Raw genomic sequence first — 26,693 nt, 5'->3', positions numbered from 1 at the left:
AGAATCTCTTCATTATCAGTAGATAAAGACATTAGTCCAGAGCACTTCACTTGCTCCTAACAAACGTTGATGGAAAGAATCACAGATGAGGCCTCTCATTTGCTGTAATGTCCCCAGTGCCAGGTCCTACTAGGGTGTCAGTCAACATTGATTTGAATGAATGAATGAGATATTATGATGCTTTGGCATCAGCTAATGGGCTTGCAAAAGTGACCTGAGCAGAAACTTGGCCCTAGCACATACTTGGCTTCGTGGTGACTGTGACTTCCTTGACGACTGTGTTCATCTGGTAGTTTCCATTAATGGAGCTGACCATTTCTCCTCTATTTTCCTGCCATTCCTGTTGACTAACAGCTCCAACCAGTGCAAGCAATTACAGAAGAAATCTATACATAACTGGGTTCTGCCAAAGTAGCAAGTACGTAATGAACTTGTTGTTGAAGACTTACGTAAACACCACTCAGGTAGAAGATCATTTATTCTTGGACTTCTAAAGGATTCAATTTTCCCTTGGATTCCCAAATCATTGATATCATTCTAACTTGGAAAGTTTGCATGACCTTAACAGTTAGCATGTGTGTTCAAGATGAAGTCCATCAACCAGAAGAAAAGTGATTATCCTTAAGAAAACCTCCCTTATAAATTCAGGAGGTAGTGGTTCCCATATAAGAAAATCAGAAGGACATATCTACCTTAGCATCATTTCTTTTTTCTTTTTGAGACCATGGGGAGTTTTTGTTTGTTTGTTCTCTCTTTTTACCAATTTTAGACCCTATCTATGAAAAACCATTAAAGTTTGAATGTATCTACCCTCCTTCCTTACTAGCTTAAGAATGGCAACCAGAGCCAGAGAAACAATTCTAATACCATATGGCCATAAAAGATAGAAGAAGCAAATTGTTTTCCTATTGAAGGACATGCTGGATGATGATGAAAGGTTCTATGTTTTCTCCACTTCTCCTTGGATAGCTACCCCCACCCTCAGCCTAGAGGACTCCAGAAGATTGTCCAAGACAGAAAATAGTGACTCTTGGGGTTGGTGGAAAATGCACTTCTAATGGCACCAGAGACATTTTGTGCTTTGTCCTCACCGTATCCCCGTGTGGAAACACTTGATTCTTTGGGTTGGTAAATAGAGGGAGAAGTGGGGCCAGACAGAACTTCTTTGACCTGACTCCATAGGGAGATGTAGTAGAATTTGACTGCTCTGACCTGTGTGCCTCAGTCTTAGGACTAGTTTCAAAGGCAGTCTATAACATGTTCATTTTGTTTATGTGTCTTTCCGTATTATATTTCTGTTAACGTTTCCTTGTGCTGGGTATGCAAATGAAAGAATTCAGAAGTATAATATTTGGGTGGAAATGAAAATAGTGTTCAGAAGATATGTTTTCTTTTAGATGTATGTACTTGAATTTTAAGCTTAACTAGCCCCCAACGTCTAAGTATTAAGTATGTTACTGGATGTTTCTTATGGAAAGGAAAGGTCAGAGAGAGGGTAGAAGTCAAGAAGGATGGGGTCCCCTCCGCACTTTGTCTGCCTAGGAGAAATAGCTGTGTGTGAGCAGCCAGGCAGTCTTCCCCACTGGGCTGAGCGGCCGAGAGATCGCAGGTCAGCCGCACTGCTAGCCTGGCTCACTTATCAGGGAGGAGGCATCATTAGGAAATACGTGTCTTTGAAGGAATGCAACTTGTTTTTTGTTTTGTTTTACTAAATATGTTCTTACTAGGGAAAGAGCAGAAGATTCCCAAATTCCCAGGCTTGTCCTTTCCTAAGCAAGTGATTTTACTTGGAAAGAATTGAAGGAAGAGGGTTGGATACTTATTCTAGGTGTGTTTGTAAAAATCAATGGTGTTTGGCTAGCTAATTAGGAGGAAAGGGCAATGCTCCCTAATTACAGTAGCAAAGATGACTGGAATTTTCATTCTTGGCTCTCTCTTCTAGTTCCCTTGGCCTTCAGCCTGTCTGGGAAATCTTTTCACCTTTTCCCTCGTATCACATAAGAAAGTCTGTGCTTCCATGAAAGTTAATAAGTTCATTAAGAACAATATTATCTTAAACATAGGTGACTTTTCAAAGTATTGCAATTTTAGTTGTGGTTTCAGCTTTGGTTTTCATGGGGTTTTTTCTTTCATTTTCCTTTCTTTCTTTCCTGCTTTCTGTCTTTCTTTAGGAATACTCAAAAGTCAACGTTGGAATACTTCTGCCTTCATGGCATAATAGGGAAACAGAGAGGGAGAGAAAGGCAGAGGGAGAGAGAAAGAGAATTTTGAGTATTTTTTAAATTGTTAAATAACCATCCTTTTTCTCTCTACATGATAAACACATAACATGGCGTCAGTTTGTTGACTTCTTATTATAGCAGATGGATAATTGCCTTCTTAAAGGCTTTCCCTCTGTTTTCAGAACCTGTAAAAAGTTTACATAAACTAATCTACTATTGACTGCTCTGCAGGCTGCCTTAAAACAAACCCAAACAAACTCCTCCACATGGGGGTGAAATTCCAAGATAAACGGACGGAGCATTTTATATTCTGTGGTGCTATGTGCGCGGGAGAATGGCACAGTATCCGTAGTCGTTGGGCATGTCCCACTCCGACTCAGGAATCTTTGGGTAACATTAGTCACAAGGATGTCAAACCTCCAGAGTTCCCAAATCTTTTTCAAGTGCGGCTTTGAGCTTCAGATGCCAGGATCGCTGACTTCTTTCAATGCTGGTCGTGGATGGCCTCTCTTTTGAATGGCTATGTTTGGCTCGGGATCCAGAAGTGCTACCATGGAAAAAGCCCTTGAGTCCGTGTCCAAAGACCTGTGTTCTGGGCGCACTGTTATTAGCTGTCTGATCGGCAGCAAGTCACTTAACCTCAGCGAACTTTAGTTTTCTCATCTGTAACATGAGATGTAAAGTCTGAGGTCCCAAATGGATGATTTCATGATCTAAATGAAGTTAATTAAAAAACCAGCTCCAACGCTGTGATTCATAAACAGGAAGAGAAGGCACCCAATTGCAGGCTAAACAGCACAGAACAAACCCACTTTAGAGAATGTTCTTTTGGGAAGAATGTTCTGGAAACGTAAAATGTTTGTGAGGGCTCATTATGCTATACTTATAGGACATTTCCCCATAGACATTTCTGGGAGATGATTTTCAGGTCCAAGCTGGTGTGTAGACTAAACACCTTCCAGAACAGAGGGCGGTTAACACAGAGTGGGTGGAAGGCAGCTTCCCATTTTTGTCTCATTTGAGTCCCTTTTGGCTGTCACTCAATCCATTGTGTGTATTTTTTTTTAAGCAGGAAGACACGATGTTCTGTGCAATAATGATATTTATCAATTACTATTGTTTGCATTTAGAGAAAGATGTGTGTGAATTGCTCACTGTTTTTATTACTTTTACCGAAAGGAATGAAGTTTTCTTCAAAGCTGCGCATGGAGGGGAAACGGTCCTGTTGAATGAAGCTGGCTGGTTGAAACAGGAAGCAAGTTATGACTCCCTGAAAGTTCTTTAGTGTTACTCAAAAAAAGATGAACAGAAATGAAAATACTGTGCTTTCTCTAAGAAAATGCCAGTGGTAGGAAAGGTGAGGTTAGAAGCCATATCATTCCCTCCAAGGAGCGGTGGCTTCTTGACAATTTCCTTTTTTACCTTCCCTTTCTCGTCATCTTGCACTTGGTTTTGATTTCTCTGGGATGTGTAGTTTATCGCCAGGTCTTATTTTGGGTACTTAAATAACACTGTCCCATGGCCCTCTTGTTTCTTCATGACAGAGTAAACAGTTGTATAACACCCCTAAAAATGCAAAGGATTTTCGTGGGATCTTGGGCATTCTATCTGAAGGGGCAATAACATGGAAAACCAAACCAGGAAAGCCAGCATGACATTGGGGAGGCCAGCCAATAGAAGGTACACTTAAGTGCAACCAGTCTGACTGAATGTGGCCTATGATAAGCTGCAGTCTTTTTGTTTTAAAATTTCCTATCTTGTGCATTTATTAGATTGGTTTAAAAATCATCTTATACCTCTACATTATAATTTTTAGGTCTTATGAAGGAACTACTGTAGCTTTTAATTATAGCATTAATGCACTTTGTAATTAACATTTTTCCTCTCGTTCTGAAGGAGTGCTGCCTATATTCCTTGTGGTCCTTCAACTCCACTCTCTCTACCCTTTGCCCTGCTTTGTGCTCCCAGAGACTGACCTCTACACTGGCCAGCTTTGGCTCCCCTGACTTCTGCTTCGATCTGGGTCCAGCAAGAGCCCTGAGAGTGGCAGGAAAATATGGTTGGGGTGTTTATCCCCCCTGACCCCTTCCCCAGCAAGCCACCAGTGATTGTCTGTCCCTCCCTTAAAGGCCACAGCTCCTGTGGGAGGTAGCCCTCTCCATTCAGCTACCCACTTCACATTCTAGCAACTACTCCACCTCTTGCCTCTTTAGGCCTAGAAGTAGTGACATTGTTCCACTGTGGCTGGCCTCCGTGCGGTGCATGTCCCTTGTTAGGTTCACCTAAACCCTTCCCATACCTTGGTAAATATGCCCTTTGTTCACCTCTCTTCAGATGATCCAATTTGAATGTTCCATCTATTTCCTGCCGGGACCCTGGCTGCTATGCAAGTCTAGCATCAGGGCTGGCCGCCCCTGGTCCTAAGAGTGCTGTGTGGGACTTGGGTCCATCGTAAGCTTTACCCTTGGCTTCTGCAGTGGCCCTCACACTGTCACCATGGAAATTGAACATCAAAAGACAGGGAACATACCCAGCTCCTATAAAAGCCATCATTATAGCAACAGAAGGGCTCATGGTAAGTTGAAATGGGATGACTGCAAACAAGAAAATCAACAAAATAAAATATGCAAAACCCTAGTAAAACCAAATTTCGAATGGGAAGCTGGATCGCAGTATCCATTGCCTTGCTTTTAACAACCAGAAATAAGATGATTTTTGTTACTGTTGTTCTTGTGACAGTTGAATATATGATGTCTTGTGGCAGAGACACCATATAGGGGCTAGCGACTCCAAAACGGAAGAGGAATAGTCTGAATATTATCATAATCACTGGTCTGTTCAGCTATGAGCTTACGGGTCATCTTTGAGGAGGACACATCAAAATGTCTTTGGAATGTTATGGAGAGAATGAGGGACAAGCAAATGTTCCAGAGCCTCGCCTTTTCTGTGGAGATCATGGAACCCAAACAGGGTGCAAATAATGGACCCGTGTATTTCCTTCTGTGAAGCCAACGTGTGTATTTTGTCAAGATTGCATTTTAATACAAACCTGATAGTTTCCGAAGGCCAACTGAGTCACTCTAGCTCTGGATCAATTGAGCAGCAGAATCTGTGAAGGGAGTGGATACAGTGGGTATCCTTGACCTGGATAAACCATTACTTTAGAGAGTCACAGATTTTGGTTACTTGATAGTTTTTCTTGCCCAAGGAGATATGTGTGTGTATGTGTGCGTGTGTGCGTTCATGTGTATACATACCTGTGCACACGGTGGAGGTGATGGTATGTGTAGTTATTTTTGCTAAGTCGAGAGAGATCCAGGTTTTATGAAGCCTGAAGCTTACGTAATTTGAGGAGCCTCCTTTAGGTAAGAGGGTGGAAAATTAGGAATACCAAGTTAAGCATATAAGTGAATGTTTATATAGGATGAGAAAAAAAAACCCCACAAGAAATGCCAAATTTTTAGAAATGACAATTACCAAATGTCAGAAAATATAGAATAACAGGCAGTTAATAAACATTTTATCTTTTTTGAAGATTTTATTTATTTATTTAGGGGAGAGAGAGAGTGCGCGAGCAAGAGTTGGGGGAGGGGCAGAGAGTGAGGGAGAAGCAGGCTCCCCGCTGAGCAGGGGGTCTGATGGGAGGCTTGATCCTAGGCCCCTGAGATCATGACCTGAGCCTAAGACAGACCCTCAATCGACTGAGCCACCCAGGTGCCCCTAATGACAAATTTTTATAATACTTTTCTCCTTACATTTTTGATGGCATACTCTTTGATTCCCTTTTCACGTGACAACAGTTTTCCAATATTTTCCATATACACAAAAGAAAAATACTTTTATCCTTCTTCTAACGTAGTTTGTTCGTTTTATGTGTTGTTACTGCTAGCCGGGATACATAAAACAAGCAATTTCATAGACAGTTGCATTCACTGCTACAGTTTGGGATCTACCCAAAGCGGAATTTTGATAAATTCTGTTTCACGTGTGCCCACTTAAAAATGTCTGCTACATTTATAATTCTATCTGTTTCATTACCGACTATATTCATGATAGGAAAGAACCTCTGACGTTGATGAGGACTGAATCCTTTGCTTCTGATTTTACATGTCTGGTGGTTGGAAGATATTTTCCATAGACCATTTTTCTCCTTTGTACAATTCAAACTTTGTTTCTTTTCTAGTACCCCCATAATTCTTGTGCTGGATGCCATGGGACACATTCTTATCATATAACCTCTAGGCTCATCTCTTCGTGTCATGACAGTGAGAGTCATAGGCATCATAAGCAGTGAGGGTGTTCCTGGAAGTCATTCTTATACTTTGCAACAATAGCTAGCAAAAATGTAACTATACATGGTAGTGACCATGAGCCCTATAAATATATTCCATGAAACCCCAAACTAAATGTTTCTGACTCAGCTGCTCCTTAGCCAGATTCTTAAAATATACCCTGTGCACTTCAATACTAACCTACAGAAGGGGTGTGGGTGGGGGACAAAATGCAGAAAGATGACAGTCTTTTTTTTTTTTATTGAAGATTTTATTTTTAAGTAATCTCTACACCCAACATGGAGCTCAAATTCACAACCCTGAGATCAAGAGTCCCACACTCTACCAACTGAGCTAGCCAGGAGCCCCAAGAGATGACAGTCTTAAAAGATTCTGATTAAAATATCTTTGAGTATGTGCATGTGTGTGTATTTTTGTGCAAATTTTGTGGGCATATGGCCATGTGAAAAATATTAGGGGTCCTCCCAGGATTTTGAAAGGGGTCTTGCAAGCAAGGGTCCCTGAAGCTTAAGCATAATTAGCTTCATGATAAATCCACTTCTGTTAATTATATTAGAAAGCTTGTCTGCAGGGTGCCTGGGTGGCTCAGTTGTTAAGCGTCTGCCTTCGGCTCAGGTCATGATCCCGGGGTCCTGGGATCAAGCCCCACATTGGGCTCTCTGCTCAGCTAGGAGCCTGCTTCTCCCTCTCCCTCTGCTCCTCCCACTGCTTGTGCTCTCTCTCTCCCAAATAAATAAATAAAATCTTTTAAAAAATTAAAAAAAAAAAAAAAAGAAAGCTTGTCTGCTACCTCACTCACGCATTAAGAAAGTGACCCTAGATTTTATTATTACGTAGAGTTGACTTTTAGGATAGGTGGATTTTATTACCTGTTTATTACTCCAGTTCCTTCTTCCCTTTCTCCCTTCCTTCCTCTCCTTCTTCCCCAAATATAGGAGGAGAATAAGTGTTTAACTCATTTGATGTTCTTTCATTCTCTCTCTCTCTCTTTTTTCTTTTTTTTTTTGCATTTTCTCACTGTTTTCTTGTACCCCCTCTTGACCTCTTTCTTCTTTCACCAGAAATACACCATTTCATGGGTTTTGTCATTTCTGCCTCTCCTTACCAGTCCCCTGGGGTTTGGGGTCCCTTTCCCTGACCTCACACGTGGCCAGGAGAGGTTTGTGGCAGAGAGAGCGCAGAGAGAGGACTTGATGGGTAGGTGGTGGCCCTTGCAGGGAACTCCCCACTGGTTTTTCGGCAGGGAGGTTTTGTGCCCACGTCAGAGGGGAGCGTGGTGGCCTCCCCAGCACAGGACAGCCTTGGAACGGTACCCGTTGACATCGTTTTGTTGAAGAATGTGCCAGTGGTTGGGTCACGTTAGAGATAGCCCAGCGTGCGTTTCACCCCTGCCATCCTTCTCTGGGTCATTCCTTATGGCTAAGGAAGGTTTTCCTCAGGTTTCCCATCACTGAGACAGTTTTGTCTGCAGCGCCACACGGGGACAAATGCAAGACCCACCCTTAAAGCAGACTTTGAAAGAGGGCCATCGGCGAAGTAGCTTAGTGAAACGTTGAAATCAGGTTGGTAGTCAGTTTGCAGTGACTAGAATTCAGGAGGCCCAGAGTAGTTTCGGAGATTTGTCATCAAAAGCAAAACCAAATCCTGACAACTGGAGAACTTTGAGATCTTATGGTCTCTGACCGCAGCGGCCCTATAATAGCCCCTAGCCGCATGTGGCTTTGAGTACTTGGTGAAGGGCTAGTGTATTTTGATACGTTGCGTTATATGAAGTCATTGTTATTAATTTCACTTGTTTCCTTTTACTTTTTAAATGCAGTTACTAGGAAGATTTATTTGTTTTTATTTATTTATTTTTTAGATTTTATTTATTTATTTGACAGAGAGAGAGAGAGCGTAAGCACAAGCAGGGGGAGCGGCCGGCAGAGGGAGAAGGAGAAGCAGGCTCCCCGCTGAGCAGGGAGCCCCATGCGGGGCTCGATCCCAGGACCCTGGTATCATGACTTGAGCCAAAGGGAGATGCCTCACCAACTGAGCCACGCACACACCCCGCTAGGAAGATTTAAATGACATCAGCGGCTCACATCATATTTCTATCGGCAGAGCTGGCCTCTCATGTGCTATTCTGTGTGGATGCAAGTATATAGGCTTCCTGGAAGTCTAGGGAGAGGCTGTTTTGGTTTTCCACAGGACTGGGCAGGGTTTTAAATTTTTTTGCTGTTGAACAAAACTCTGAAACATAACGTATCAGAGTAGTAGGTCATTCTTTTTGTATCCAGTTAGGATAAGGAAACCCCGTGGGGGATATTGCACATCAAACACCAGAACAAATTCTCTGCTTTTAGGAAAATATTTCCCCCCAAAGCTTATCTCTTGTGACCCTTCTTCTGCCGATCATAATTCAGCAGTTGCCTTGGATGTCTGTAGTCTCAGGCTTCATCACACTGGTGTCTGGAAATGGTTCTCTCTCCGCCTCTAGACTGCAAGCTGTACTTGGTCTACCAGGAGAAAAGTAATAGGCGTTGGGATTTGTAATTGCCTGTTGTTTGTACTTCCAGCATATTGGCAGGTGCATTGACTTGTTTCTCAGGGTCAACTTTGGTATCAACATTGTCGGGGGACCTGTGTGATAAGAACCCATGGTATAGGATTTACTGATTGATAAGGATATCCCACAAAACTTTGACAACCAGTTGGTGACTGAGTTGGTATTGCTACTGCTAATATAATATTATTTATGTGACTCAGACAATAGAATGAGCCTTTAAAGAAACAATATGAAGTCTGTCCTAGAAAGAGAGCCTGTGCCTAAATCTGTTTAACTCCCCAAAGGCTTTCTAATCCTTTAGTCTTTGCTGTATTTATTTGTATGTAGTTAGTTTTCTTGTCTCCTTACCTAATTATATGTTGGTTCAGATTCTAGTTGATTGATCGTCAGATTCTAGGGTGACATCAAGAAGGCATATGGTCTTGCACTTGAGATTCAGGTTTGAGGATTTGAGTTTGACTTGGTGACTTTTAAATGGATCTAGTCCTTTTTGGTAAGAATGGTGATTGATTGCCTTGTATTCGAGGTAGCAGGGTAAACCTGACCCACTGGCTATTTGTCTTGGTAAACAACCTGAAGAAATATATTTACAAGCAATTTGATCAACACCTGTATCCCACCACCCACGCCACGGCCCTTGGGCTGCAGTGTTGTGTACACAAAACAAGGTATTTCAAACAATTTCAAATTTTTGTTATGATTTTGAGTGTTGAGCTCCCTGCATAAATTAAGATGATATCTTAAATGACTGTCTTTGGAAGATGTAGTGGCTTCATTTTCTTGTGCATTTCTGCTCTCACATGGCCCACCAGTGACCCGTCCCCTCATGGATCATGGCAAGATCCTAATGGGTGCCCACATTTGACTTCGGGCTATAGGATGATGTCTAGCAAGTATACTTGTTGGCTTCATATCCTGATCTTAAGCCTTTGTCAGTAACCTATTGCTTTAAAACACAGCTGAGGCTGGTATGTTCTAGTGAAGTCAGGATTCTGTCTGTTACCTTGTTTTAGCATTTAAAGAATTCCTACGCTCTCGCCCAGAAGTCTTGAGCATGACATTCCTGCCTAGAGGTCATGGCATGAACCAGACATTTCTCAGCTGATTTTTGAGCTGACTCTGTGCGTGTTTAGTTTAAGAACCAGACGTGGTGCTAAGGAAAAAGGGGAGCTCAAACTTCTATTTCTTATTCCCTCACCATATTGTTTAAGGTCCTTCAGTGAGCTCAAAAATGTTTGGCACAATTACCCAATCTTTTGAAAAAGTCTTAAGACTAGTATACATGAAAGGAATTATAAAGCAGCTTTCCTACTTCGGCTTATGAACTATTCATGAATTTGTCTTTGAGAATCAGAACTCACTGAAGTTGGACTTGATTCCTTATTAGAGTTGGTGATCCACTAAATCTTTATCCTTGGAAACAATTTGTGGATTCTCTTTGTAGAAAGAACCTATAACAAAGTGTACTTTCACATTCCCAGGCATGCCAGAAAAAAAGACATTGGACCCCACAGCCATTCAGGAAGGGGGAGACTGATTTGCCCTGCCATTAAGTTATCTTTTTCCCCCTCGGACTGACCAAAGGCAGGCCTTGCCAGTGAATCACTTTATTGAAAATAATACAAAAAATAAATGAGCTATAATCAATTTAAGGAAAACTTGAAACTGGGCATTCGGAAATCTCTGACAATGTGTAATGCACATCCTAACTTGTAGTTTAGTAGCTGGCTAAAGCAAATTTATAACCTCCCTTTTTGAAAATATTCTACTGAGAAGCACTATACAGTTACTTTTTCATAGTTTATATGGTAACAATTTAAGCTCTTGTTACTCACTCCAAGGTATCTTAGAGATGTAAGGTTATGAGAGAGAATGTATGTGGCAGAGAGATAGAGAGGGAGAGAGCAGGAGAAGGGAGGGGGGTGGAGAATGGGAAATTGTTTGAATCACCAAGTAACTAGAAAAGCCAAACCACAAAAATGCCAAGTAAACTACAGATGGCAGGTGGCAGCCTGAATTTAGGCATAGAGTCTCACAGGCATAGAATATCCCTATTATTCAAAAGTCGGTCCTTGCTGTTCTAAACACACTGTTGTGAAGTGGGTCATGTTTCATGGGTGCATAAGTCCAATAGCTTTTATTTTCTGGCATTTCTGGGCACGTAAGTATACACTTTACACATTATTTCTACAAAGAGAATCCACAGATTTCTCAGGAGATAAAGATTGAGTACATTGACTCTAAACAGGAGTCAAGCTCATTCTGGTGAGAAGGCATTCAAGTTTCATGTGAGAAACTGATTCTCCAGTAGAGGGTGGTGGTGGACCATGCCCCCAGCCCAAGTTTGGAGCCTTCTGAACTCTTGTTCAAACGAATGAACTGATAAGCTATTTTAATTGAATGTCTTATTATCACAGTACTTCGTGTAAACTAAGACCAAATTCAACGTATAGAGTGTGTAACGTGTAAAGCACAGACCAGGTACTTTGGAGGCGATGAAGATGACTGAATCGTGAGCTGCTTAGGTGGCTCTGAGAGCAGTCTTCCTGTGGTCTTTAAGAGCGTGGGCTCGGGACACAGTTTGTCCCCTGAAGGCAATGGGACCCGAGGGGAAGTTGTTTCATCTTTCTCAGTTTTTGGTTTATCATCTGTAGAATGGGTATAATAATACCTACCCCTTCTTCCACCATTACTAAAAACCTACATCTGTTGGAAAACACACACAGAGACAAACGATCCTATGACGTCAATGTGTTGTAATCGAGGTTAGGTAAACTGCTGTAACAGCAGAGGGTAGAGTGACGAATTAGACTAGGATCTGAAGGGACAGCTTCAAGGAAGAAGGGGTCTGGAGCTGAGTGTCCAAGGTGACTAAAATCCTTTGGATCAGTAGGTAGAGAGTATGTCTGTGAGGGGGTATGAAGGGCATTCCAGGCTGAAGGTACATAGATGATTTTATTTTGTTTATATCTAAGATTGTAGAACTCCTAGTATTTCATGAAGGCTGTTTCATGCATCATAACAATCAAGCTTTACTCAGCATAGATTATTTGTGGTAGAATTTCCCTTATTAGGGTTTACAGATGTCTGAATTAATTTCTCTAGATACTCCTTGAGTTCATGTATTTAAAAGTAATAACGGTATCAGATATAACTTCTGTTTAAGAAATCAACAAATGAAGTAATCATTTAAATAATATTTTTAAGAATGAGTGGTTTGAGAGCTTCTGAATGCCTAGTAGGTGAAAGTGTATTTTAATTGGTGAGGTTGACTTATTATTTATGTGAACATTTCTAGTGATACGGGGTGTTATGCTATTTTACAATGTTTTTATTCTTTCTCATATATTGTTCAATGCATAGTTATGACAGACCATTAAAGACAAGAAATATAGAAAACATTGGTGTTAATATATAAGCGATTGTTTTTATCATTAAAATTTGTAATTCTGCAAACTCTATTCTCAAGTTGATATTCACTAGACCCATAAGTTTTATTCATCTAATTAAAATTCTCCTATAACTCATTGAAATATCTATGGTATTTCAAAAGCCAATATTTTAGAAAGGTCATATATTAGTGATTATCTGTAATTTGTGTTTTTGATTACTAGCAATAAAGACTTCTCTCACGTACAATGTGGCATTTAGAGAGCTTGATAACAGAACACTGAAATTTTTTTAATTTTTTTCTTGCCATTCAAAAAGAAAGAATGAAAAGAATAGAAATCAGCCAGTTGCATTTCTTAAGCTCAAAATATTAGAATTCTAAACATCTGATCTTGAATTGCTGTAATACAAAGTTAAAATTCAGTGTACATTCTTTACTCTGCCTATGTTTGAAGATTTCGGTCATAAACGTGACCAAAATAGTATAATGAACCATCACAGATCCCTGTGTTTGCCCTTTTATAACAGATATAACTGCCTTTGAAAAGTTTATTTTTTACTTTTGGTGGGTACCACTGTAATTCTAAATAATACTTGCACTTTTTTCAACAATGTCTCTTAACTACCTTTAATACTCAAGTCCAGAGTTTCATTAGTTTTAAATCTATGATTGGTTGTCTTTTTAACTCTCAATGATAAACTGTTTTTCATCTGGCTTTAAATAATACCTCTCAACTCCCTGTGATATAAAATGAGGGAATTATCCCCTCACTTTCTCCTCTGACCCATTTGTCCTGCCTTCCCACTGCTCTGGGCTGTGCCTCACTTTTATACTGTCAAGGTTTATAATATTTGAAATCTGCTAACTTGTATGCTTTCATATTTATTGTAAGCTGATTTTTAGCTCCAAAAACCAGTAAAAGCATTTATAATATTGAAATTATGTAAATATTCCCAACTGCACAAGTGATATGTGATTGGACCCATAGAAAATGAATTACGATTTTGTGCACTAAGTCTGTTTTACTCTAAGGGAATGTTCTGGCATTTATCAAAACATCATCATCAAAGTGCCCTTTTTTCAAAAATCTTTTTTTTTTTTCTCAAAATTATGTTTTTAGTTTGCTTCACATTTGGACTGTGATTTTCTTATACAGATTTTTTAATTTACATAAAGCTTTTAATTCCAATTCTTTTTTTTTTCCTAAGCAAAATGTATGTATCAATAGCATCACCAAGATCTTCCATCCTCTTAATCATACTAACTTGTTGAATGAAATATACTTTCTTGAAGATGCTTTCTTGGAACCCTCTGAACATGTTCTAATTTGGACTCACTGGATTCTAGATCTGTCATAACTGCCATTATGGGATACTCCACCACCCCCATTTGATTCTTAAACTAATTCTACATTTTCTTGGAATCAGTAGCTTTATGTTTGAGGATTAATTTTTCCTTCCTTTTTTTTTTTAAACTTTTTTTTTTTTAAGTAGGCTCCACGCCTAGTGTGGAGCCCAATGTGGGGCTTGAACTCACAACCCTGAGATCAAGATCTGAGCTGAGATGAAGAGTTGGAGGCTTAAGACTGAGCCACCCAGGCGCCCCTCATTTTTCCTTCTGTTTGAGTTAGTCTTCAAGTGACTTTTTCAGTAAGGGTGCATGAGAGGTAAATTGAATCCTTGCATGTCTGAAAATGCCTTATTATGCCCATGTGCTTGATGGGCCTGGTATAGATATCCAGATTCAAAGCTGTGTTTTCCTTAAAACTCAAAGGGCTTTGTTCTATTATCTTCTGACATCCACAGGGTCTGCCAAGTCTGGTGGCGGCTAGAATCCTTTTACTTTCTTGGTAGCCTGATTTGGTCTCTGATAGATACTCTTGATCTCTTTGTAGATCTTCTCTGTGTCTTCAGAGTTTTGAAATTCCACCCGGACATGTCTTGCTGTTTGTCTTTTACCTTATTTGTCCTGTTCCATATAAAGACCGGTGTCTTCAGATGTGAGGGATTTTCCCTCTACTTTGTTCTCTCTTGCTGAGACTCCTATTATATGGATGCTAGACATCTTCTATCTCTCTTAATTCTTCTTTCATATTTTCAATGTCTTTTTTGTTTTGCTCTACCTTGTTGGCGGTCTTGACATTTTTTCCTAGCCTGTCTGTTGAATTTCTTTTTATTTTCATAATGATTTTTATTTTTATTTATTTATTTTAAGTAGGCTCCACGCTGGCCTCACATCCCTGAGATCAAGACCTGAGTTGAAATCAAGAGTCAGACGCTTAAGTGACTGAGCCACCCAGGCACCCCTAATAATGATTTTTAATTTCCCAAAACTCTCTTTTTCTCTGGCTCCTTTAATTTTTTTCTCATTTTTATTTCATGGGTACAATGCGTTCTCAAATACCTTAAAGGATATGAACTGAGTTTGAGTTTGTGTTTAGGTCCTCTTCTGTTGCATGAATTATATGTTTTCTCTAGAATCCTATGTTTGTATTTTTGTCTTGATCCCACTTTGTGCTGGTTGTTTTCCTTAAATATCTAGTAATTCTTAGTTGTTTCTTCATCTGCGTTAATGAACTAATAAGGAAATTTCTATTTGGGGGATTTATTTTTTCTTTTGTTTCCTTGCTGGTATAATTTCCCATGATAGTTATGTTGGTCTGCATGTACAAGAAGTCTCTAAGATATAATCTTTAATATATTTAGTATATGGATCTAAAATAATTTTTACTTTAAATCGCTGACGTACCAAGCAAAATGGCAAAAATGACCTTTTAAAACCCTAAGGGAGATTATAGAATTTTATATTCATATGAATAGGCTTTGAGAACCAGGTTTAAACATTAATGATGTAAAGATGATGATGATGAGGATAGCCGAATTCCTTTAAAATTGAAATGTAGGGCAATCTAAATGAAGGAGGTTTATTAGATTGAATGATGCGTGTGGGGTTTCTCTTTCATAGTAATGTGCCACTCTCTCACTTTCATCTGGCTCTGTTCCTGTGACCTCATGGCTTAGGTGCCCACGAACACATCACATCCAGCCCATCGTTAGAAGCCATTTGCACACACTCGTGTGAAGCCAAAACCTCCTGACACGCTCACTCTGTGTTGCTGTGCCTCCCTCCTACTCGCTGACATTTGCCGGGGCTGGCTCTTGCCTCCTGGCTGTCCTGCTGTACGGGACAACTGTCTGGGAAGCCCGGGGCTGGCTCCGTAGGACCCATCCGCCCCACACTCGGGAGCGTTTGCCCCCAGGCCCCAGACGCTTTGCGGGCCGCCAGATTGCAGCTCTTTATTCCAGCTCGTACCTCTCAGCAGCCGTTCATCTCTGACTCAGACTGTTTTATAAGTGGCACTTAAATTTTTACAAAAAAACCCACCTCCGAGTGACCTTACAGAAGCGCATGAGTCGGGGTGGGGAAGAAGACAGGCTGTCTTGGTGGACAGTGAGGCGGAGAGTTGCTCATCTCTGATAGCACGGACCAGAAAAGCCAAGGTCTGACCTGGAACCCCGTTCGCCTCCTTCCTCCTCAGGTTGCCCTGAGTCGTGGGCCTGCGAGATTCAGATTATTAGGCGTTCTTGTTCTTAGTGAACCCAGACTGGATGAGTCCACTTAGCACTAGCACTTAGTGATGATGAATGACAAGATCCAGTCAGCGTGTGTTACAGGTTGAATTGTGTCCTCCCAAGATTCACATGTTGAAGCCCTACCCCCCAGTCCCTCAGAATGTGACCGTTTTGGGAAATTGGGTCTTTAATTTAAGAGGTAATTAAGTTAAAATGAGATCATTAGGGTGGGCCCTAATCTCGTGTGACTGGTGTCCTTGCAAGAGGAGGATATTTGGGCACAGAGGAAGAGACAGCAGACACATACAGGCACAGAAGGACGACCATGTGAGGACAGAGTGAGCAGGTGGGCGTCTGCAAGCCAAGGAGAGAGGCCTCTGGAGCCAAACCTGCCAGCCAACACCTTGATCTTGGACTTCTGGCCTCCAGAACTGGGAGAAAAGAAATTTCTGTTGCTTAAGCACCCCGGTCTGCGGTATTTTGTTGTGGCAGCCCTCACAAACTAATACAGAATCTTAAGCCAACAAATTCTGATTCTTTCCCTGCTGCCCTCAGGGATGAGAATGGAAGGCATTCTCTGGGGCCTGGGCAAGTAGCCCCAACCTCTTGATTCTAAAACCTGCATCTTTGACTTCAGGATGCTGGTGCTGTCAAGGAAAGATTGTAACTAATCTTGCTGAGTTCTGAACTATTTGGTATCAAACACGGATCTAGATGTCACGAGGAAAATCAGAGAGACTGTAACTGGGAGAATTTCACAGGTGTGTGAGAATAATTGCGTGGGATGTTCGCTGCGATACGCTGATGAGGCCCGGCTGCCACAGGTGATGGCAGTAAAAATCTGGATGTTCTGGTTTGCCAAAGAATCTGACACCCCAGTGAGCTCTTGACCGCTGAGATTAAAATTTGAAGGCCCTTGGTTTGGTTGTGCAAAGCTTCATGAATGGAAAGCATATGGGATTTTCCTCTCCAGCTCTTTGTTCAAAGCATTATCATTGGCATTTCTTTCTTTCTTTTTTTTTTTTTGAGGGGGGGGGGGAGGGGGGCACAGGGAGAGAGAAAGAGGGAATCTCAAGCAGGCTCCACGCCCAGTGCAGAGCCCAGTGTGGGGCTCGATCTCATGACCCTGAGATCATGCCCTGAGCCGAAACCAAGAGTCGGATGCTTAACCTACTGCGCCACCTAGGTGCCCCTATCGCTGGCATTTCTGGCAGCAGAATTCTTTTTTTTTTTAAGATTTTATGTATTTTATTTGACAGAGAGAGAAAGCACAAGCAGGGGGAGCGGCAGGCAGAGGGAGAAAGAGAAGCAGACTCCCCGCTGAGCAGGGAGCCCGATGCAGAGCTCGATCCCAGGACCCTGGGATCATGACCTGAGCCGAAGGCAGACGCTTAACCCACTGAGCCACCCAGGTGTCCCCAGAATTCTTTAATTTGAAAAACTTGAACCCTGACAGACCGAGTTCTGACCTGAGTCTCAGGTGGTTGATTCTAGATAGTTCTGTCACTCTGTGGACTCAGTTTTCCTCACAAAGGGAGATAATCACTATTCCCCATTTCACAGAAATAATTTGGATGTTGTAGGCATTAATTTGTAATAAGAGAGTGGACTTCCGAAGGCCCTTTTTCAGCTTGGCTTTGAGAAAGTGATGTTGCCTCCCTGAGCCTCAGTTCCCTCCTCTGTAAAATGGGGATAGTAATGCCTACTTGAAAGGGTATTGTGAGTACACAGTGAGACATCTGGAAAGTGTTAACCTTGCATTGATCCTTGCATATTTTAAGAGCTCAATAAATGTTAGCCCTTTGATGGTTGATCATGATGATGACATTTTTAAATCTTTGACATTACTAACAAGAGGTGACTTTGTGGCTTCGGATGTCCTCCTGAACTATTATTCTGTCCTATAAAAGGAGCATCTGCCTTAAGACTCAGGTTAGTGAAACTATGTAACCTGAGGGCTAATGGAAAGGGGTGTAGGACTTAGGATAATGTGTGGAGATGAACTATAGAATGAGGTCTTATTCCAGGCGCCTGGGTGGCTCAGTCGATGAAGCGTCTGTCTTTGGCTCAGGTCATGATCCCAGGGTCCTGGGATTGAGTCCCACATCAGGCTCCCTGCTCAGCCTGCTTTTCCCTCTGCCCCTCGCCCTCCCCCTACCCCACTCCTGCTAGTGTGCTCATGCGCTTGCTCACTCGCTCTCTCGCAAAAATAAAATCTTTAAAAAAAAGAAAAGAATGAGGTCTCATTTCTTTCCCCTACAAACAGGGAAATCTCAGTATATGCCACAAAGCAGCCTTTCTCCAGCTTTTATAGGCATGGAAATTGCCTAGAGACCTTGTTACAAAGCAGATCCTGATTTGGTAGGTGGGAGTGGGGGTGGGCGCAGAGGTTCTGCAGTTCTAAGGAGTTCCCAGGTGATGGCGATGTTGTTGCCCCAGGTGGGCTTGGAGCAGCAAGACCCTAGCATAGACGGTGAGGCTGACCAGGGTCTGGATTTGTAAATTCCACTATTATCAACCAATGGTTATTTTCTGTTGATTTACATTAAACTTCAGAACAATTTTGTTTTCATTTCTCATTTTATCTTATTTTTATTTTTTGAAGATTTAATTTATTTATTTGGGAGAGAGAGAAGAGAAATCACAAGTGAGGGTGGAGAGGAACAGAGGGAGAGGAAGAGGGAGAAGCAGACTCCCCTCTGAGCAGGGAACCCAATGTGGGGCTTGATCCCAGGACCCCGAGATCATGACCTGAGCCAAAGGCAGACACCCAACTGACTGAGCCACCCAGGCACCCCTCATTTCTCATTTTAAATTGGCAGGTCTCTTGCTACTTTCCTGTCCCTGGTCTCTCTGTCTAGTACTTAAATGTTGTTTTTTTTTTTTTTTAATAAGAAGAATAACTGATAACTAGTATTTATATAAAGGTTACTATGTACCAGGAACTGTTTCCTTAAATTCTCACAACACCCCATAAAGTAGGTGCTATAATTATCCCCATCTTATAGGTGAGAAAACTGAGACACATATAGATAAAATAACTTGCTCAGACCGCTCACCTAGGGGATAGCAACCAGGATCATTTTAGGAGTTATTAAAAGGAACCCTGTGTAAATCAGAGACCCCAGGGATAGCTGGAATAGTTCACTCTAATTTATCAGTTTTTGTTACTTCCACTTTGGTCTCATCATGTTTTACAAAATGCAGCGCTCACCCTCCTGGACCCAGTGACTGTGGTATCTGGAATGCGGTCCCAGATGAACTGCAGAGGCTTGGAATCGTGGAGGGCACCTGGGGCTAGACCCCACACTGAAAGCTCAGCTGTGCTTTGTTAAGCAACCAAACATTGAGAATGAAGGTCACAGCAAGCAGGACACATCCTGCTTCCATCCTAATTTGAGTATAAATTCAACTTTAGCAACCAAATATTATTTTCTATGATTGACATAAAACTTCAGAAAGTTTCATTTTTCACCTTCCATTGGCAGGACTCTCGCTACCGTGCTGCCCCTATCTAGTACTCTAAAAATGCAAAAATAAGAAGGATAAAGATAAGAATAAGAACAAGAATCAGACCACCACAACAACTGCAAGCCTGCACTGTAGGGCTGTGGGTAGTTCTGGTAGGAGCCACATTGTGTAGTCCTGAACGCGCTCAAGGACAAGGACAGGGGACCTGTTTGTTGGGGACTGTGTACTTGGCAGTTTGGGGAAAGTATGTGCACTGGAGTGCACTGCTCAGAGCCCGTGGCTGGTATAACCCTGCCTTGGCTGCTCACTCATCCTGGGACCCGGGACTAGTCAGTAACTCACTGGCCTTCCTTTTCCTCCTTTGTAAAATGAAAAGATCAGACAGGATGGGAATTTTTGGAAGAGTATGTTTCATTTTTAGCTATGGAACCCTTTCTTCAAATAAAGGTTCATCTGGAAGCTTAGAAAAGGAAGCAGATGAGCCACAGTTTCTTTGGTGGAAGTTGGGGTGGAAACCAGAATCAACCCTTCACCCCCAGTCCCTGAAAAGCCTGATTACTCTGTATATGAGCTTCAAAACACCCAGACTAGATGATCTAAAGCCCCCACCCTCTACCCCCACCAGCTTCCACACCCTCCATGTCTTTGCGCTCAAAGGAATGGAACACAGAGTATCTGGAGACTTCTGTTTGCAAGAGATACTTGACTGCTAGAGGCGATTTTGTCCTTGACCCCAGTGGTTGGTTTTTAGGAAGCCTAAAAATGTTTAGCAAGACATCCTCAGGTTGACTTATTTTGAAAGTCTTAATGCATGTTCTTGTTTTTGTTGTATCATTAAATTCCCTTACACTCGACTTATCCTCTTGAATTTGGAACAGGGTAGAAAGATTTTTGTTTTGATTTTTTTATTAAATTTATAAAGTTGTGATATATGTAGTTACAAACTAGTCCAACTCCCTTTGGATCGTCAAATCAAAGTGGAAAGCAGGCAGAGACAAACCATTAAGATTTTCAAAAGTCAATAGGAAAGTCTTTGGAATAATTGGTTTGCATATGACCATAAGTAAATGGTTGCTTACATTAGAGACTAAGTGTGAATATTTTACTGTCAGTAAACTGTTAATTAGGCAGGGTCATACAGAATGTTAAACTTAAAGTCCCCCAAAGTGAGCTGAAAGTCCCCCAAAGTGAGCTGGGAAGTTGAATCTGAGTCGATGGTTTAAGGGACCATTCTCGTCCTCATTGAAATGCGCCATATTTTCTCTTCCCACTAACTTTGAATGCCGCTTCCAAAGAGGTGGTGGACCAGCTTGGTAGAGGTACACGTGGCAAAAGGTATAGGCGAGATGGAATGATGTAGTAACATTGCTGGGGCAGGTGTGGGTCTTCTAGGTGTTTATTCTGTTTTCCTATCCTCCCAACAACAAAAAATTCCATCCAAAATGCAGCCCTCTTGTTTCTAACACAGTAATAAATATCCTCCCTTCTCTAGGGGTGAAGCTATGTGTGCAGTACTTCGCAGTTGCCATGGTCATCTATCCCTTGTGAGCCAAATGGTAATTAATGTAGAAATCATAAAAATCCAGACTCTAGTAAATCATTATGATTTAACCTAACATTTGATCCTCTTACAATGAAAGTGAGGTAGAATCTCCTCATTCTGCAGTCATTTTCTTCCTTGTAGACTTTATCCTCACCGCTTGTTCAAAAGCACAGGAAGATTGGAATCCCCCTGTTCCTACAGCTTATTTGTGTCAAATGAGTCACTGAAGAGAAATGCTTGTTGTTTTTGCAGGGAATACAGAATGCCTTTTAATCCCCCATAGCCCAGCGAAGGCAGGTGGGAGCGAGAGTCAAAGCAGACAAAGTGGATAAGGGAGTGAGGAGGTAACAAGTCCACTGCTTTCAACTCCTTAGCTATGGGGGTGGGGGGATGCAAAAGGCTTCTGATGGCAACCACTAAGTACATTCTGTTTCTACTTCTTCCCTCTTTGTTTGAAAAGGTTTGCATGAATGACGTCTTAGATATTGGTTAATTGGTAATTGTGGATTCTTTCAGCAGGACAACAGGAAGAAGGCTTGAAGATGTTCACACTGAGTCATTGTATCACACCTCACTATAACATGGTGAATACGACACAGAACTGAGTTTGAGTCTCTGCTCCTCTTCCTGTGAGCTGTGACCTTGAGAAAAGTTGCTTTCTCTCTAGCCTTCATTTCCTCATCTACTAAAGAGGGATTAATAACACCCTTCTTCTAAGTACTTAACTTCTAAGATTGCTGTGGGGAATCCAGTTTCTGTGTGCTGGAGATTTCATCTCAAATCCTTTTTGACAAACACTGGCCGAAAAAAAAATAAAGAGAAAATAAAAAGAAACAGAAGGAGAAAGAAAGGAGGGAGGGAGAGAGAAAGAGAAGAGGAGAGGAGAAAAAGCTGACAGAAAATACGAGTGAGTTTTGTTATCTCTCAGCTCTTCTGATGTAGACAGAGCAGCTGTTAGTGGCTCATTTTATAGATTTAGAAGACAGCTTGGCAATTTGCCTAGGATCACTGGTGAGCTAGAGCCAGGTCAAGAACTTGGGTCTTCTGCCTCTCCCTGGTCTAGTCAGTGTTGGTTGGCAACTCCCACCCGAACATGGAACACTGCCCTGTACAATGGGCATGAGGCAGGGGGAGCAGTCTGCCATGATGGTTTTCCCCTCATCACCGCCTTAGTGCAGACCAGCGCTAGCCAACGGCTGGGTCTCTTTGTGAATGAGATTAATTCAGAAGAATCTCATGAAAACAGAAAATGACTCAGAAAAAATAATTCTTTACCATCAATAATAAGTGCTTCTCCCCCACCCCCCATGCACACACAGTTTTCAGTATTTTAGACTTTTTGCAAAAAAGCATTAGCAGTTTTTGGGTATGTGATAACTCTTATACTGCTAAACTCATGTTTTGCATCAACTCATCATAATTTCAGGTGTGGAGATGGCTTTGGCATTTTCTCTGATATAATGATTCTCCCTGAGCTGTTTTAATGTCTTGGGTAAGTTTTAGCTTCCCGGGCATGGCCTCTGATTCTGACTGCTTGGGCCCAAGCCACAGCTATATCTCTCACATGGGGAGTGATCTTGGGCAATTTCTTTAACTTCTCTCTACTTAAGTTGCCTCATCTTTAAGATGGAGATCATAATGGTGCGTGCCTCAGAAGGTTATAAGAAATCAGCGAGGGAATCTTTGTTCAATGCCTGCAGAGAGTGAGCGCTCAGTACAGGTGGGCTATGAATAGTGATGAGGCTGTTCTGTTTGCAGTTCACGAAGCTGATAGACGTGACCATATGTAATAGGCATTGATATTATCTTAGTAAAGTTGATAAAATTTCATTTCCAGTCATAAAAATAATTACCTGGGATCCACCAGAAACTAGGTCTGCTAGCACAGAGATACTTGGGTGCTATAAAGACCCTTCTAGATTCAGCCACCATCAAGAGTGCTTTGTGTTTAAGAGCGGGGTGAACTCCAAATTCTTCCAGTACTTAAAGTTGATCCTTCCAATGGAGTCACAACTGAGCTTGGATTGGTGCCAACCATCTGGGCTTATAATGAAGTATCAACAGAACATAAGTTCAGAGGGAATGACAAATCAGTTCTTTGCTTTTTACCTTTCTAGTTAAGGTCTGGAAGGGTCTTCTTCCTTATTGAATACGACCTTTTAAGAAATGTAGGTTTCATCTTTCCCAAGGGAATCATTTTTCTTATGGAATTCAATTTGCTTTAGGTTTCTTTCTCTTCTGCTGACTTTGAAAGGTGAGGCCAGGGCCCCGGGGCATGTTTTGTTACTGACACCTGCTATTTCTCTCTCTCAGCTCTGTCATAAATCCCATTATGGTAGGCCTCATCTCCTAGGCCAGGTCTCAACCTGATCTGTTATAAGATGTGCTGTTTGCCTAAGAACATGTAGCATCTCTGGTCCCCGTGTGGCAGCATCACTGGGGACCATACCGTTCCTGCAGATCGAGCCAGGCGCTGTGGCCCATCGAAGCCCCCCAAACAGCAGAACCAAACGTTGCCAGGCAGAATTGACCCACTTCTGCATTGTGTGCGGCCTTGGGCAAGTCCCGAACTTCCTCTGGCTTTAAGATGTTTCATCTCTGACACTACGAAGTGAATTATGTCAAAAATCCCATCTAGTATTCTCCTTCCCTTGATCAGGAGTTTGTGCTAAGTTACTATTTGTGCTGGGGTTAGGGTTCTCTGACCAAATAAATTTAGGAAATGCTTCTTATCTTATTCTTCTCTTACAGAGTCACAAGCAACACGTGCATGTTCATGTCCCTGAGAAGTCCATGGTTAAGAAACCTGTCTAACAATGCTTAATCCAGTATTTCTCAAATATAGGTGAATATGCAAATTAAAGCATTTTTATTCATTAATATTGCTGACTGACAATTGCTTTACTGGGAAGAGTTCCAAAGGGTTCTGAGGGAGAGACTTGTGTTCCAGGGTTCCTAGATGATTGGGTTATGTAAGGCAAAGAACACACAGCAGTATCTCTGGATTTTTTTTTTTTTTTTTTTTTTTTTGAGAACGAGAGCAGGCACGCGGGTTGGGGGTAGGAGGGACAGAGGGAGAGGGAGAGAGAGATTCTTAAGCAGGCTCCAAACCCTGCACAGAGCCGACTTGGGGCTCCATCTCATGACTCTGAAATCATGACTTGAGCTGAAATCAAGAGTCGGACGCTTAACCGACTGAGCCTCCCAGGTACTCCAGTATCTCTGATTTTAAATGACCTTGCAGAAGTACCATTGCCATGTAATTAGAAAATGTTTGTATGTTTTAAACAGTTTTTTGAGCAATTGGTTTGTGGAGTCTAATAAATCACCAAAGTATTCATGCTTCAACTAACAGAAGGCAAATCTGGGGGGTCGTGGCTTGGAAGGAGCTACTTTACTGGCTGACTCCTCACAAAGTCAAAGTTTCAATATCAGCTTGCCCTCGACCCCCGGCAGTCCTGCCTTATGAAAGGCAAGGAACCCGTGCAAGCTGCTTTTCACTAGAGTCCTGGGTTAGCTCCAGGAAATAGTGGCAGCACTACACATGGTTTCTTCCTCCCCCTTTCATGTCAAATCCGCTAGGAATCATAATCTGAGATTTCAAGGGAGTAGGAAAAACTAGCTTCCATTACATTTGAAATGGGGCTAATGAGAATAAAAAAACGCAGTTGTGAAAGGCTTCTATTCCATCGTTCGGTAAGACTCCCGAGACACTAACGGAAAAACATTAGGGTAAAGCATGAAATCACTGTCATGAGAATGTTAGGCATTAGGCGTAAGCAGAAGATTTCAATCAATGTGACTGGCCTTTTGGCAGCAGCTGACATAAGACAGTTCTGCAGATGCCAAGCATTTTATCAATGAGTGGTCCAGTTGGGATCCTTTGTCTGGCGCCTGGTGCTTCGGCCAAGTCAGGAGGACGTTATCAGAGGCACAAAGTTTCAGGCAGTGGCCTGGGCTAGGAAGAGGGCGGATGGGGTAATCCAGGAGTATGGCTGTCCCCAGAGCCATTTCAAAACAAAACAAAAAAAGCCACCTAGACAAGGAAGAGAGTAAGCCAGGGAGGTGCAATTAATCAAACTTGATATTGAAACAGTGTGATCATGTAGTCTTTCCTTCCAGTGGGTAGGTTATGGGCTTTATATTAAATTAATATCTCAGAATGGGCGCTGGTGCTTGTGTCTTAATTACAGGAATTAAATTATTTACCCTCACACTTAAAACAATTTATGCCGGTTTCCTCCGACTGCTTGGCCAGTAAATGTATCTGAGGCTGGGGATCTTTGTCCTAAGTGTCTTTTCCCGTTTAAACTGTATCTTCGTAATGTTTCCAATTTGCAAAAGCCCTGGTGTTCAAAAATAACTGGGAGAAACGCCGGACTGTGGGTGGCGGGTAATCCAACCCAGCATCAGGGCATTCCTGACCAAAGGGAAAAAATGCCTCTTTCCTGAGCCTTTCCGGATGAGGTCATTGTTTTCAGACAGCCTGTACCTAATATAAACGGGCTCAAAGTCCACGGCTTGCCTCAGACCAGTGTTTTGTCAGGGAACCACATCCAAAGCCATGAGGACTAGTCGGGCTGATAGTAAAAGGAACCTGCTCAGAGTTATAGTATTTTTGTTAAATCCTTGTTTTCAAAAAAGCAATAAGTGCCCATCTGGTGAGACAATAATTCATTAAGTGAAAAAAGGAAGCAGAAGGCTTGGGAAGATCAATCTCTTCTTTTTTGCCTCACGTGTTTGAGTTATTGTGAAATGACAGGACCAAAATCTGGATTCTGGATTATGCAGAGTGGAGGAAAATCCGAGGAACATTCTGGGCGTGTTTTAATGGCGGCTTCCCAGAAAGGATGATATTCTGCAGGTGTGATGTCAATGAACTGGTGTGTTCTTAAGAGTGGTCTTCAGAATCGGTAGGAGACAGAGTGGAGAGAAGGGGGTGAAGACTCTGTGCACGAGGAAGGAGGTAGAATCATGCAGGAAACTTCTCGTTCTTCCTGAGTTGGCTGGGGCACACCCTCTGGGTGGCACACCCCTCTCTGGAGTCCAGCTCAGCCCACGAACTCCTGGGAGGAAAGCCAGGGCCCAAGACTTCCCTTTGAGGAGTGGATGCAGTCCTTCCATGTGTGCCCAGCCCCCTGGTGAAGAAAAGCTGAAATCTTAGCTCTAAGATTTGTGTGTTTAGTTAATGACCTGGGAACAGACTGAGTTCATGGAGCCTCATCACATGGTTGAAGACAACCAAGGTTTGTTTGTTCATTTTGTAAACTGTGCTGCCTGGGCTAGACCATGTCTTTAAAGATGGGGAGAGTGCAGGCGCATTTCCGGTAGTTGAAATAGTTTTATGCTTATTATAATACGTTAATACTCTATGCACATATTTTTTGTTTAAAATATGTATCTTCGATAGCAACATATTTAAAGATATTATTAATGGGGTTTTAAGATCAACAGGACTGTTTTGTAGTGGGAATCCAGCTAAATTAAATTAAATTAGGAGCGCCTGGGTGGCTCAGTTGGTCAAGGGTCTGCCTTCAGCTCAGGTCATGATCCCAGGGTCCTGGGATCGAGCCCCACATCGGGCTCCCTGCTCAGCGGGGAGTCTGCTTCTTCCTCTCCCTCTGCCCCTCCCCCCATGCTCTTTCTCTCTCTCT

At 42.0% G+C, this 26,693-nt stretch overlaps 1 protein-coding gene across 3 annotated transcripts in view; it reads left to right on the top strand.

The window, feature by feature from the left end:
• Positions 1 to 26,693, top strand: part of ABLIM1 (actin binding LIM protein 1) — a 291,744-nt gene that overhangs the window by 51,290 nt on the left and 213,761 nt on the right. Inside the window, exon 1 of one of the 3 annotated variants that reach the window (XM_032423129.1) lies at positions 24,196 to 26,285. The exons of the other annotated variants lie outside the window; for them this stretch is intronic. Coding sequence (XP_032279020.1) covers positions 26,228 to 26,285 — 58 coding nt within the window. The 5' untranslated portion in view covers positions 24,196 to 26,227. Of the gene's footprint in view, positions 1 to 24,195; positions 26,286 to 26,693 lie in introns of those variants that run through there. 3 annotated transcript variants of the gene reach the window in all.

This window comes from Phoca vitulina, unplaced genomic scaffold (genome assembly GCF_004348235.1).
Source record: "Phoca vitulina isolate PV1807 unplaced genomic scaffold, GSC_HSeal_1.0 scaffold28, whole genome shotgun sequence".
NCBI classification, from domain to species: domain Eukaryota; kingdom Metazoa; phylum Chordata; class Mammalia; order Carnivora; family Phocidae; genus Phoca; species Phoca vitulina.
Note: the sequence above shows the minus strand (reverse complement) of the source record. Positions and strands in the feature narration are given on the sequence as shown.